The sequence below is a fragment of the Scyliorhinus canicula genome, chromosome 14, assembly GCF_902713615.1.
Source record: "Scyliorhinus canicula chromosome 14, sScyCan1.1, whole genome shotgun sequence".
NCBI classification, from domain to species: Eukaryota; Metazoa; Chordata; class Chondrichthyes; order Carcharhiniformes; family Scyliorhinidae; genus Scyliorhinus; species Scyliorhinus canicula.
In genome coordinates this window covers 121817917-121833514 of record NC_052159.1, presented here as the reverse complement: position 1 = coordinate 121833514, position 15598 = coordinate 121817917, and the positions used below count along the sequence as shown (strand labels likewise).

The 15598-nt window shown below is 46.2% G+C and overlaps 1 protein-coding gene across 1 annotated transcript in view; it reads right to left on the bottom strand.

The window, feature by feature from the left end:
• abcc4 (ATP-binding cassette, sub-family C (CFTR/MRP), member 4) overlaps window positions 1–15598 on the bottom strand; it is a 655673-nt gene that overhangs the window by 523223 nt on the left and 116852 nt on the right. Inside the window, exon 3 of the mRNA XM_038817953.1 lies at window positions 3404–3524. Coding sequence (XP_038673881.1) covers window positions 3404–3524 — 121 coding nt within the window. The remainder of the gene's footprint in view (window positions 1–3403; window positions 3525–15598) is intronic.

Here is a 15598-nt window from a genome sequence, read left to right as displayed (position 1 = left end):
TATTGTGTAGTGTGAAAGGAATAATTGGCGATCTAGTTGTGTGAAGCCCCTTGGGAATAAGTGACCATAATATCATAGAAGTCTTCATCATGCCAGAGAGTTACGTAGTTGATTCTGAATCTAAATAAAGAAGCTACAGTGGTATGAGGCACATGTTGGCCATGATAGATTGGGGAACATTACCTGAAGAATGACGTGGACAGGCAAATGCAAATATTCAAAGAGCACATGGGTGAATTGCAACAATTGTTCATTCCTGCCTGGCACAAAAAAAAAACAGGCAAGATGGCCAAACCGTGGCTTACAGGGGAAATTAGAGATAGTTTAAGATCTGAGGAAGAGGCATACAAATTGGCCAGAGAAAACAGCAGACCGGAGGATAAGAGTAGTTCCAGAATTCGGGCCGGGGGAGGGCTGCACATCTAGGATATATGGGTGAATTGTGGGAGAAGAGCAGATTTCAGTGGAAGAAGTGACGGTCAGGTGGGAAGAGAGCTGGGACCTGTTCTGGAAGAGGAGGGTATGGAGCGAGTTCACCCATAGGGTGAATGCTACATTATCCAGTGCCACGCTGAGTTCAATACAAATTAACATGGGTTTTAGGGTGCACCTCAGCAGGCCAGAATGAGTAAATTTTTTGAGGGGATCAAGGATAAAAGTGAGCGGTGCTCAGGAGGGCTTGCTCACCACATGCACATGTTCTGGTCCTGTCCCAAGCTAGTGGGTTTTGGGAGTTTCAGCACCATATCGGCAATCCTGAAGGTTGACTTAAAACCCTGTGCATTAGTTGCTTTATTTGGGGTGTTGAACAAGCTGGAGTTGAGGGTGGGGGTGAGGGCGATGCGTTAGCATTCACATCACTGCTGGCCCAACAACGATCTTGTTGAGCCGGAGGCAGGTGATGTCACCCAGTGCTGCAGCATGGCTGGGTGATTTAATGGAATTTCTGAACCACAAGAAGGTTAGGTGTTCAGTGAGGGGACCGATCGAGGGGCACGATCGTAGATGGGGCTGTTTTTTTTTGCACTTAAAGAGCTGGTCCCTGTTAGTGGGGGGGGGGTTGATTGTTGTTATTTGAGGTTATATTCCTGCATTGGGGTTCATGCTACTCTTGTTGCTTGAAATTTTTGATACGAGTGTCATTATTGCAAAGTGTTGTGAATTTTGGTGTAAATGTTAAAATTTCAAGAAAAATATTTTCAAAATAAAATCCTGGACAATCTCAGCAGGTCTAACAGCATCTGTTGAGAGAACAAAGTGATGCTTCGAGTCTGGATAACTTTTCATCAAAGTTATAGAGAACCTGGAAATAGGTTGAGATTTGGAACACATTCAAAAGATCATCCTCCACCAGTTCCACTAACTCCACCATTATGCCACCACCAAACACATCTTCCCTTAACTCCTCGTCAGCATATCGCAGGGGCCGTTCACATCGGGATACTCTGGTCCACTCCTCCATCACCCCCAACACTTCAAACCTCTTCCACTGCACCTTCACCCTCCTTGCTGCTCATCATTCAAGGGCCTCAGCACTCTTTTCAGGTGAGACAACGCTTCATGTACACCTCCTTCATCTGGTCTATTGCATTCGCTGCTCCCAATGTGGTCTACTCGACATTGGAGAGACTAAACACAGACTAAGTGACTGCTTCGCAGAACACCTTAGGTCCACCCACAAGCAGAACCTAGGCCTTCCTGTTGCTTGCCTTTTCAACACACCATCTTGCTCTCATGTCCACATGACTGTCCTTGACCTGCTGCAATGACCAGTTCAACAACATTACACTGTGAACTTTCTCTTTCCACCCTCACCCCATTTTTATCTCTATCATGTCTTCCATCGATTATTTTTCCCTTACCATTGTCTACCCTTCTCCCACCCAAACCAACTCTCGAGGACCATCTCTTCCCTATTCCAGGTTGTCCCTCAACATACCATTTGCCTCTGCTCTGCCATTAACACATTCTGACCTTTTAATATGCCACTATCAGCATCCTTCTCAGCCATACTCACCACCATTTACATTTGTTTTGTTTTTTTGTCCACAACATCTTTGTCAATCTCTCCACCTATCGCTGGCCTCTATCCAGATTTTACTTCCCAATTCACCCAACTCATCTCTGTCACTCTTATTAGCATGGTGTCCTGCCCCATATGATAATTTAGATAATTATGCTTGCTTGGAAATTAGCATTAACATAGTTTTTTGGCACGGCGGCACAGTGGTTAGATCTGCTGCCTCACAGCTCCAGGGTCCCGGGTTCAATTCCGGCCATCAGGTGACTGCGTGGAATTTGCACATTCTCCCCGGTCTGCGTGGGTTTCCTCCGGGTGCTCTGGTTTCCTCACCACAATCCAAAGATGTGCAGGTTTGGTGCATTGGCCATGCTAAATTGCCCCTTCGTGTCGAAAAGGTTGGGTGGGGTTACTGGATTACGCCGATGGGGTGGAGGTGTGAGCTTAAGTAGGGTGCTCTTTCCAAGGGTCGGTGCAGCTTGATGGGTTGAATGGCCTCCTTCTGCACTGTATATTCTATGATTCAATGATAGTGTGGTTGTGCCAAATAGAATGTCCAGTGCAGAAAAAAGCAGAGTAATTTTGCAGGGAAATTGAAAGCAAGAAAAGAAAACTGGAAGAGCCACAGATTTTGGTAATAATCAGGTTGCTTCTTCAGCAAATGCCATTATTGAAAGCATTACATTGGGGCAACTTGGTAAATTGTAACACAGTAACAGCAACTTAAAGAAGCATGGATAAAAGGTGATACAATTGCAAAAATTTTCCGACAGAGCTGGTTTAGCACATTGGGCTAAATAGCTGGCTTGTAATGCAAAACAAGGCCATCAGTGCAGGTTCAATTCCTGTATCGGCCTCCCTGAACAGGCGCCGGGTTAGCACAATTGCTTCACAGCTCCAGGGTCCCTGGTTCGATCCCGGCTTGGGTCACTGTCTGTGCGGCGTCTGCACATTCTCCCCGTGTGTGCGTGCGTTTCCTCGGGTGCTCCGGTTTCCTCCCACAGTCCAAAGATGTGCAGGTTAGGTGGATTGGCCATGATAAATTGCCCTTGGTGTCCAAAATTGCCCTTAGTGTTGGGTGGGGTTACTGGGTTTGGGGATAGGGTGGAGGCGTTGACCTTGGGTAGGGTGCTCTTTCCAAGAGCTGGTGCAGACTCGATGGGCCGAATGGTCTCCTTCTGCACTATAAATTCTATGGTAATTCTATGGTAATAAGCGATTATTATTATATTAGAAGTCAGCATGTCTGTTTGGGGCACTCATAATTTTGAACCTGTTAACCTTAAAAATCAGGACACCTAATTTTCCAACAAGGCCAGGAGAATAACCGTGTAACCTCCTGAACAAATAAATACATTATTCAACAAAATGACTTATAATTACCTCTAAAAATGTGAATGCCCCCAAAATAATATACGGTTTCCAGAAACATTTTAAAATGGCTTTTGTAAGATGGGGGATTCGAGCTTGGTTTTTCGCCTTCTGGACTTCTTTGTCCCAATGTCTGGACAAACAAAAAAGAGAGAAAAAATAATAATACCTGCAGTTCTCAAATCATTTCGACATTTTATATCAAATTTAATTTTATTGCATGAAAATAAATCAAATTATAAACTGCTGTCACAATTTGCTGAAGGTCTCCAGTAAACATCCGACTCCATGGGAATCAGATGTGAAAATTTGACTGTTCCCTCTGGGACACCTTGGTTCACTCCTCCATCACCCCAAATCTTCATCCCTCTTCCATGCAATTGCAGAAAGTAGAGCACCTGCCCCTTTACCTCCTCATCAACATTCAACGCCCCAAACACTCCTTTCAGGTGAAGCAGAGTTCCCCATGCACCTCTTTCAATTTGGCGTGCTGTAGTCACTGTCCCAATGCAGAAGTAGACAATTCAGCCCTTCGAGCTGCTCCGCCATTCAATTAGACCATGCTGATCTCTTCCTGGTCACAAATCCACCTCCCCACCTGTTGCCCATTTCCTGAACCTGATTTTTTTTTTCCAATTAGAAATATAGCTATCCATCTCCTTCTTGAAAACATTTATGACTCAGATTCCACCGCAGGAAACTTGAAGTCCTCCTTCCTGTACCATTCTCCAGCCATGACTTATCCTACCACTGTATACTCACTAGATTGTGACACACAGATTAATCTAGATATTGCTCCATTCGAGTTCCTGATACCCAAATGGACCCAAGTATTCCCCTCCACCCCACCACCCTTCCTCTATCCAAAGTGTTCCGCAGCCTCTCATAAGGAAATGCCCACAATTGGGGGGAAGACAGGATTAAGCTATGGAGTATGACGTACAGCCATGATCATAATGAATGGTGGAAAAGATTCGAAGGGTCGAATGGCCTCATAGTACATAGAACATACAGTGCAGAAGGCCATTCGGCCCTTAGAGTCCTGCACCAACCCACTTAAGTCCTCACTTCCACCTTATCCCGTAACCCAATAATCCCTCCTAACGTTTTGGTCACTAAGAGCAATTTATCATGGCCAATCCACCTAAACCTGCACGTCTTTGGACTGTGGGAGGAAACCGGAGCACCCTGAGGAAACCCACGCAGACACAGGGAGAACGTGCAGACTCCGCACAGTCAGTGGCCCAGTGGGGAATCAAACCTGGGACCCTGGCACTGTGAAGCCACAGTGCTATCCACTTGTGCTACCGTGCTGCCTCCTCCTCCTCTTCCTATTTTCTATGTTTTCATCTCCATGGTCAGGATAGAAAGGTGGGTAGCAAAATAATTCTCTGTCAGAAAATGCACAAAGACAGCGTTATAAGTTCATAAGATATAGGAGCAGAATTAGGCCATTCGACCCATCAAGTCTGCTTAACTGCACAACTGAAAAGAGATTTTTCTGATGCCTTCAATCAATGTTCATATTCAGAATCAGTTTGTGAACTGAAGCACTTTTTTTATTCTTTCATGGGATGTGGGTTTTGCTGGCAACATCTGTTGCCCATTCTTACTTGCCCTGGAATCGAGTGGCTTGCTAGGCTATTTCAGAAGGCAGTCAAGAGCTAATTATGGAACTAGAAACATATGTAGGCTAGACTGGATAAGGATGATAGATTGCCTACCCTGAAGAACTTTAGTGAACCAGATGGGTTTTCATGACAACTGATGATAGTGTTACGGTCACCATTGCTGAGACGAGCTTTATATTCCAGATTTATCAGTGATAATCTTCCACTTTTAGACACAGGGGTGGTACCAGAGGACTGCAGAATTGCAAATGTGCACACTTAGGTAAGATCCCAGACTTAGAGTCACATAACCTGATCATGGGAGGGGACTTCAATACAGTCATTGATCTGGAATTGGACCGGTCAAAATCCAGGACAGGGAGGCCGGCTGCGGTAAAGGAATTGAAGGGTTTTATGGAACAGATGGGGGAGTAGACCCATGGAGGTTTGCAAGGCCAAGGGCGAAGGAGTTTTCCTTTTTCTCACATGTCACAAGGTATACTCTCGCATTGACTTTTTTGTCCTAAGCAGGGCTCTAATACCGAAGGTGGTGGATACTGAGTATTCGGCAATCGCAGTGTCGGATCATGCCCCATTGGGTGGACCTACGGGTTGGTGTGGAGAGAGGGCAACGCCTGCTGTGGAGACTGGATGTGGGGTTGCTAGCGGATGAAGCGATTTGTGGGCGAATTAACAAGTCCATCCAGAACTACCTGGAAACAAATGATAGGGGGGAGGTCTCTCCAGCGACGGTCTGGGAAGCTTTGAAGGCAGTAGTCAGGGTAGAATTAATCTCGATACAGGCCCACAGAGAAAATGTGGAACAGGCTGAGAGGGATAGGTTAGTGGAGGAGTTACTCCAGGTGGACAGGAAATACTCGGAAACCCTGGACGCAGGGCTACTGAGGGAGCGGCGGAGGTTACAGGTGGAGTTTGGGCTGTTGACTACAGGGAAAACAGTGGAACAGTTGAGGAAGGCAAGGGGGGCGATCTATGAGTACGGGGAAAAGGCACGCAGCATGTTGGCGCACCAGCGAACATGGAAAAGAGAGGCGGCTAGGGAGATAGGTAAAGAGTAGAGACGGTAATACTGTCCGGAACCAGCGGGGGTGAACGAGGTGTTTAAGGACTTTTATAGTAAATTATATGAGTCGGTACCCCCGGCTGGGGTGGAGGGGATGGGGCAGTTTTTGGATCAGTTGAGGTTCCCGAGGGTGCAGGAGGACTTGGTGGAAGGGATGGGAGCCCCAATTGAGATTGAGGAAATAATCAAGGGGCTGGAGGGCATGCAGTCGGGCAAGGCCCCCGGGCCTGACCGGTGGAATTCTTTAAGAAGTTTTCAGAGATATTGAGCCCACTGCTGGTGAGGACATTTAACGAAGCAAGAGAAGGGAGTCCTCCCCCAAACAATGCTGCAGGCCTCGATTTCATTGATCCTGAAACGGGAGACGGATCCGGAGCAATGTGGGTCATACAGGCCAATTTCTCGACTGAATGTGGATGCCAAACTGCTGGCTAAGATACTGGCCACAAGGATAGAGGACTGTGTCCCGGGGTGATAGGGGAAGACCAGACGGGATTTGTTAAGGTCAGTCAACTGAAGGCCACTATTTGAAGGCTTCTCAATGTTATTATGATGCCCTCAGAGGAGAGGAGGCGGAGGTGGTGGTAGCCATGTCTGCGGAGAAGGCTATTCATCAGGTGGAGTGGAATTACCTGTGGAGGCGCCGGGAAGGTTTGAGTTTGGAGAGGGTTTTATTGACTGGGTGCGGTAGCTCTATCAGGCACCAGTAGTGCCTGTTCAAGTGTGCACGTACGAACCGGCTGAGGTTGGGGTACTTTAAAACTACACCGAGGGACGAGGCAAGGGTTCCCCCTCTCCCTGCTAATGTTTGCTCTGGCTAAAGAGCCATTGCCATGGCATTAAGAGCCTCTAGAACTGGAAAGGGCTGGTTCGCGGGGCGGGCACCGGGTCTCGCTCTAAGCAGATGATCTGCTCTTGTACATGTCGGATCTGTTGGAGGGGATGGGGAGTAATGCGAATCTTGGGGGAATTTGGGCAATTTTTCGGGGATATAAATTGAACATGGGGAAAAGCGAGATGTTTACGATCCAGTCAAGAGGACAGGAGAGGAGACTGGGAGAGCTGCCGCTTAGAATGGGAGGGAAGAGCTTTCGATATCTGGAATCCAGGTGGCCCGAGAATGGAAGGTACTGCCAAATTAATCCTATCCTGGTGGGAGAACAAATGGAAGGTGACTTTAAGAGAAGGGACATGCTCCCGCTATCACTGGTGGGGAGGTACAGACCGTGAAAATGACGGTCCTCCCCAGAATTCTGTTTGTCTTTCAGTGCCTCCCCATCTTCATCGCTGAGGCCTTTTCAAGCGGGTGAATAAGATTATTTTGGGCTTTGTGTGGGCGAGTAAACCCCGCGAGTGAAGAAGGTGTTGCTGGAGCGCAGTAGAGGGGAGGGTGGGTTGGCACTGCCAAACCTCTGCAACTACTACTGTGGCGGCTAATATAGCCATGATTCGGGATTCGTTAGTTGGGGGGTGGGGGCTGCATGGGAGTGGATGGAGGCGGCGTCATGTCAAGACACAAGTTTGGGGCCTCTGCTGTTCTCGCCGGCCTGATATTCCAGAAGTCCGGTCGTGGTGGCTCTGAGGATCTGGGGACAATGGAGGAGATATAAGAGAGTGGAGGGAGCATCGATTTGGACCCTGATTTATAATATCACAGGTTTGTACCGGGTGGGTTTCCGGAGTTGGCAGAGGGCAGGAATTAGAAGGATGGTGGATCTATTTATAGACGGGAGCTTTCCCAGCTTGAAAGCTTTGGAAGATGAATTTAAAGTGCCAGAAGGGAATGGTTTTAAAGATTTGCAGGTGCGAGACTTCCTGAGAAGCCACGGGGTATACAGGATAGAATAGTTTCCAGTATCTGGGTGGCTGTTTATGGGCCAGGGCTTAGAGAACCTCATGCAGTTCACCTGACGCCACAACTTTTAATAGATTGTGGTATGGGGAGCACACGGCCCACTCTACAGGCGTAGTACAGCAGAAATGAAAAAGCCATTTTTTTGAAGCAAAACAATGTTTATTCTATAAACTCAAGTTCACCTTTTAAAACATACAGTGAACATCTCAGCAACCATTAAGTCAAATACAACCCCCAAAGAATACAACACTAAGTAATCCTTTAAGCTTTCCTTTTAACATCCATAAGACTTAAAAACACCTTTTTATAGAAGCACATCAGGTTAAGTCACTACTGAGAGCAGTATTAGTTTTAAATCACTAAAGGATCAATAAAGGATCAATTTACAGTTTTTAGATGACAGAGAGAGAGAGACTAATACCCCTTCTCGTTGTGACTGCAGATACCCAGCTCTGAAAACGAAATTAAAAACGCACCCTGCAGCAAACAGCCTAAAAGTAAAGTAAAAAGCTGACAGACAGCCCAGCTTCACCCCCTCGCTGACAGCATTGCAGTAATAAACATCCATTTCTCAAAGGGACTCTCACTGCAGATATTTATATATGCACCCATTTATAAACACCCATTTCTTAAAGGTACTCTCACATGACACCTCTCCCCAAGAAAGAAAATTAACCATCACTTCAAGGTGGTTTCATTTTACCCAAATGACCTCCCACGGGTACCTCATGTGCAACTCGAAACACCGCCTTTCTATACCCTACCGCAATACTACTCGATGAACTTCTGCCCACTTTTCATCTGACTGCATATGTAAAAAGTCTTCATTTTCTCATCAAGACATCATTTTTACGGTAATAACACTCGGGTATACAATCAGATTCCTCTTCCATATATGCTTTCGGATACATCCAGTTTATTTCTACATCTTTCTGTTGTAACTCCGCCAATTTTCCTTAACTAAAAATATCCATCCATCCTCCACCTATTCTTGTTCTTTTTCAATCATCTGATCAAAAATCGTTTCTGATAATTGCACTTCAACTTCATCTTCACTCTTTGATTTCTCATCGTGGCTTAACCTGTGACTTTGCGAGCCATTACTACACAATCCAGAAATATCCCAGGATATTCGCCCTTCAACACTTCAGTTGTCTGATTTACACTGGCTTATCAACCACAGTAGGCATCACTCCCACCTGCGATTCAGCTATATCATTACCCAAGATAAACTGTATTCCTGGACAAGATAATTTCTCCAGTACCCCTACTACACTTCACCACTCTTCACTGGACTTTCGAACCTTGCCTTATAAAATGGAACACTACTCTTCTCACCCTGAAGTCCACATATTACCACCTTTCTGGCAACATTCTTCCCAAACGAACAAAGAAAAGTACAGCACAGGGACAGGCCTTTCGGCCCACGAAGCCTGCACTGACCATGCTGCCCGTCAAAACTAAAATTGTCTACACTTCCGGGATCATTATCTCTCTATTCCCATCCTATTCATGTATTTGTCAGACAACCCCCTAAATGTCACTCTCATCCCTGCTTCCACCACCTCCGGCAGCGAGTTCCAGGTACCCACTTCCCCTGTGTAAAAACCTTGACTCGTACATCTCCTCCAAACATTGCCCTTCGCACCTTAAACCTATGCCTCGTAGTAATTGACCCCTCTACCCTGGGAAAAAGCCTCTGACTATCCACTCTGTCTGTGCCCCTCATAATTTTATAGATCTCTATCAGGTTTCCCCTCAACCTCTGTCGTTCCAGTGAGAACAAACCGAGTTTATTCAACCTCTCCTTGTAGCTAATGCCCTCCATACCAGGCAACATCCTGGTAAATCTTTCTGCACCCTCTCTAAAGCGTCCCATTCCTCTGATAGTGTGGCGACCATAATTGAACACCATGCTCCAAGTGTGGCCTGAGGTTCTTTTCAGCTGCAACATGACTTGCCAATTTTTATACTCAATGCCGCGGCCAATGAAGGCAAGCATGCGTATGCCTTCTTGACTACCTTCTCTACCTGTGTTGCCCCTTTCAGTGACCTGTACACAGAGATCTCTCTGACTGTCAATACTCTTGAAGGTTCTACCATTCACTGTATATTCCCTACTTGCATTAGACTTTCCAAAAGACCTTCCTCACATTTGTCCGGATTAAACTCCAGCTGCCATCTCTCCGCCAAGTCTCCAAACGATCTAACTCCTCATCTCTTACCATTAAAGATTGACTAGCTCCCGGATCTCTGAAAATTGTGACTCTTTACCTGCTCCTCTTGATACACATGAGTAAACTTTACCCACACAAGTAAATTCTTTGAAGAGATCTGGCACCTTAGATACATAGAACAGTACAGCACAGAACAGGCCCTTCGCCCTCAATGTTGTGCCGAGCCATGATCACCCTACTCAAACCCACGTATCCACCCTATACCCTAACCCAACAACCCCCCCCCCCCTTAACCTTACTTTATTAGGACACTACGGGCAATTTAGCATGGCAATCCACCTAACCCGCACATCTTTGGTCTGTGGGAGGAAACCGAGCACCCGGAGGAAACCCACGCACACAGGGGTAGGACGTGCAGACTCCACACAGACAGTGACCCCAGCCGGGAATCGAACCTGGGACCCTGGAGCTGTGAAGCATTTATGCTAACCACCATGCTACCCTGCTGCCCCTTCTTATCAATCACCTCTTGATCAGGCTGTACAATCTTTGCTACTCCTTCGCTTCACTTGGGCTTTCCTTTACCACTTTAACAAACCCCACCGTCTTATCCTGTTTTATCACATCAGCCTTCCCAGTGTTTTTCTTCAACCACCAACACTGTGACTTTACATGGCCTAGTTTATTACAGTGAAAACATCTGAAACTTTTCATTTCTTTTCCACCGTCCTGGATTTCTTTTTTAGTCTGAGGTACACTCTCCTTATTATCTGCCATCAGATCACCTTTGCCTCTACCACTTGAGTATTTCTCATGTCCCCAGTTTCTATCCCTCACAGGCTGAAACTGATGTCGGAAACCAACTTTGATTTATGAACTAATTCATAATCATCTGCCATTTCTGCTGCTAATCTCGCAGTTTTAAACCCTCTGCTCTTCCACATAAGTTCTCACTACATCAGGAATTGAACTTCTAAACTCCTCCAAAAGTATGATTTCTCTGAGAGCTTCATACATTTGGTCTATTTTCAAGCCCTTATCCACCTATCAAAATTACTCTGTTTGATCCTTTCAAACTCCATGTATGTTTGACCAAGTTCTTTCCTTAAATTTCTAAATCTTTGTCTATGGGCTTCAGGCACTATTTCATATGCACCCAAGATGGATTTTTTCACCTCCTCATCAGACTCAGATACCTCCTGATAGTGATGAAAACATTTCACTAGCCCTAACTATCAGCTTTGTTTGAATCAGTAATACCCACATGTCCGGTGGCCATTTCATTTGTTTAGCTACCTTCTCAAATGAAATGAAAAAGGCTTCTACCCTCCTTCTCATCAAACCTTGGCATGCTTGGACATATTTAAATAAATCCCGACCAAGCCTTCGACTATGACGCTCTTTGCTTCTCTCACTATCCTCATCACTATCATTCAACTGTACGTTACCTTTACACATGCCAATTTTAACTGACTGTCATATTTCATGGCCATTTTCTGAAGTTTAAACTCTCTCTCTTTATCTTTTTCCCTGATCTCCCTTTCTCTTTCTTTTTCTTTTTCCCCTCTATCTCTTTCATATTCAAGCTGCTTTAATTCTTTATCATGTTCTATTTGTTTAATTTGTAACTGATTTTTTGCCATTTCCAATCTGTATTCAGGCAACTTTAATGCTTAGGCCACCGCCATAATTACCTCATCTTTTTGCATTTTGTGAGGTAATATTAACTGCAATGTTTTTGCCAAATCTAACCGTCTGCTTTAGTCCTCTGTCCGTAAGGTACTGCGTGTGACCATCTCCACCCCCAAAAACTTCAGAGCCTCTGAAAGAGCCATTGTCCACAACACACTCCCTCCTTAAACTGAAAGACCACACCTGAAAAGCAACCACAATATGCTCACCCCTCACTGTCTTTAAGTTCACTAAACCAATCCAATAGATAGACTTTTATGCCCCCAATTTGTTATGGGCCAGGGAGAACCCCAAAGTGTATCATGGAGTTCATCTAACCTACAACTTTTAATAGATTTTACTATGGGAGCACACGGCCCACTCTACAGGTGTGGTACCACAGAAATGGAAAAGTATGTTTATTCTATGAACTCAAGTTAACCTTTTTAAAACATAGTGAATATCTTAGCAAACATTCATTCAAATACAACCACCAAGAATACAACTCTAAGTATCCTTTAAGCTTCCTTTTCACATCCATAAGACTTAAAAACAAAACCTTTAACAGAAGCACATCAGGTTAAAGTCACTACTGAGATCAATTATTAGTTTTAAACCATAAAGGATCAATTTACAGTCTTTAGATTACAGAGAGACATCATACACCTTCTGGCTGCGACTGCAGCTATCCAGCTCTGAAAACGAAACTAAAACACAGCAAACAGCCTAAAACAAAAGTAAAAAGCTGACAGACAGCCCAGCTCTACCCACTCTGACAGCACTGCAGTAATACGCACCCATTTCTTAAAGGTACCCTCACTACAGGTATTTATATGCACACCCATTATAAAACACTCATTTATTAAGGTACTCTCATATGACAGTGGGAAAGGGGAAGGATCAGATATTTACCAGGAGCTTTCGGAGGGCGGAGGAAACCCTGGTGGAAGAGCTTAAGGGCAAGTGGGAGGATGAGCTAGGAGGAGAGATAGAGGCAGGTCTGTGGGCATATGCTCTCAGCAGGATTAATACCTCCTCATCATATGCCAGGCTTAGCCTGATACAATTCAAGGTAGTCCACCAGCACACATGACGGTGGCCCGGATGCGCAAGTTTTTGGGGTAGAGGACAGGTGTGCGAGGTGCGCGGGAAGCCCAGCAAATAATGCCCATATGTTTTGGGCATGCCCCAAGAGGGTTTGCTCAGGCAATGTCCATGGTGCTAAAAATATGGGTGGTGCTGAGTCCAGAGGTAGCAATCTTTGGAGTGTCAGAAGAGCCGGGAGTTCAGGGGGCGAAAGAGATCGACGTCTTGGCCTTTGCCTCCCCGGTAGCCCGGAGACGGCTCTTGTTAATGTGAAGGGACTCGAAGCCCCAGAGTGTAGAGACCTGGGTTAGTAACATGACTGGGTTTCTCAGCCTTGAGAAAATAAAGTTTGCCTTAAGAGGCCCAATGTTAGGGTTCACCCGGAGGTGGCAGCCGTTTGTCGACTTTCCCAGGGAAAATTAAAATGTCAGCAGATGCAGGATTCCAAGGGGGGTGAGGGGAGGGGGATTGTTGTTGTATGTTTGAGGTGCGCGATAATTGGGATCGGGGGGTGAAACATTTTTCATTGTTTATGTTACTGTTATAAATATTTCAAATATCTCATAAAATATTATTTTAAAAAACAACGGCCAAAATCCTCCAATTTGGAGCAGGACGTGCACATGGGTGTGGTGAGCAGAACCTCTCAAACAGCACTCGCACCCCCTCAAAAAACTGATGCATCCTAGCCTTAGTGAAGTGCGCTTGAAACACTACCTTGAGCAGCACCAGGCTCTGCCTCAAACACAATAAGTGGCACTCACAGCCTGCAGCGCCTCACTCCATACCTCCTCCTCCAGGATTGGCCCCAATTCCTCCACCCATTAGCCTTTATCCATTCCACCGAACTCAACACTTTCCCTACGATCCGTTCGTAAATGCCAGGCATGCTGCCCTTCTCCGATCCCGAACAAGAGAGAATCCTCTCCACTAAGGACGATGGCAGCACCACTGGAAAATCCTAGAACATCCTTTTCACAAAGCTCCATACCTGAAGGTACCCAAACATTCCGAACCTGCCAACCCAAATTTCTCCTTCAAGTCCTCCAGGCTGGCCAACTGCCCTTCCAGGAATGAGTCACTCACTCCCTTTCTTCTTTCATGCCCCAAATTTGGCATCCAACCATTCTGGCTCAAATAGATGGTTCGCACAAATGAGAGGCAGCCTTCAACTTTAAAGTGCTGGCGGAGTTTCCTCCATATCTTTCATGTGGACACCAGCACTGGGTTCACCATTATCTTGCCAGCGGCCCGTGTCGCCGCACCAGCCCAACACCTTCTCCACGTTGGAGAACAACAAGTTTAACTGTCTGTAAACTTTGAAGACACACCCTGCCTCCGAATCCTCGGGACCTTACCCACCCAAATAAAGTCGGAGATAAGCCGCTCTACCCTGGACTCAGGCAGGAATACCGAATAACACAAATAAAAACAGATCACGACATGATATCATCTTAACCGATTGGACTCGGCCCGCCAAAGATAGTGGGAGACTATCCCACCTCTGCAGGTCCGCCTTTACTCATTAAGCTCATGTAGTTCAATCTCCGAGCCACACCCAATAACCCAGCTACTTGGATCCCCCAAATATCATAGTCCCCCGCTAACCAAAAACGGCAACCTCCCGAATCTGGCTCCCCACCCCAATGCAACGACCACAAAATATTCGCTCTTCCCTTTGTTCAACTTGTAACCGGAGAAGGACCTGAAGTTCTGCAAAATATCCATAATACCCCCCCTAGATTACCTCACATACAGCAGCATAAACAATACCCAATGCTCAAAATCCCACCCCCGCAAACAATCCCACTCCACGCATTGGAGGCCCTGAAAGCAATGTCCAATGGCTCAATCATCAGCGCAAGCAACAGAGGAGACTTCGGACACTCCTGTCTCATCCCTAAATACAACCTGAAAAACCCAGAGCTCATGGTATTGGTACAAATGCTAGCAATTGGAGCCACAAACACAGCCGTGCCCACGAAACCCAACTTCACCAATACTACGAAAAGCTACCCCCATTTCACCCAGTCGAATAACTGCTCAGCATCCAATGACAATTATCTTCGGTTCTGCCCGCTGCAGGAGCGAGCACCACATTCAAAAACTGCCTCTCATTGGATGACCATGTCATCTTTTCATAAACCCAGTCTGGTCTCCCACCTCCGGAAGGCAAGACGCCAGCCTTAATGCTAACACCTTTGCCAATAACTTGACACCAAGATTTAGCAGTGAGATTCGGTGATACAACCCATAATGTGGGCAGCTTGTCCTTTTTCAAGAGCATCGTCTCTGGGAGGGAATCCCGCACCAAAGTGTCCCTAACATGCCAGCAACAACGGACCCTACTGGTCTGTAAACCTCTTGTAAAATTCCACCTGGAATCCACCCAGTCGCACTGCCTCCCCTGCCTGCATGTGTCTCAACAATATCTGAATCTCCTCCAGGCCCAGCGGCATCGTCAGATCCCCCACAAATCCCCCCCCCCACAAGACTTCACCATTCCCCATCTGTCCTCCGGCGGCTCCAATCTCCAGCCTCTCGTAAAAGGCCCTAAAAACTCCATTCACCATATCCGGGGCGGAGACCAGCCACCCCTCCAAATCCCTAACCTGAACAATCATCGTTGCCACCTCCTGCCGCCTTAGATGATGTGCCAAGAGATGACAGGCCTTCTCCCACATGCTCATATACAGCCCCTTTCGCCCATCGCGTATGACGCAA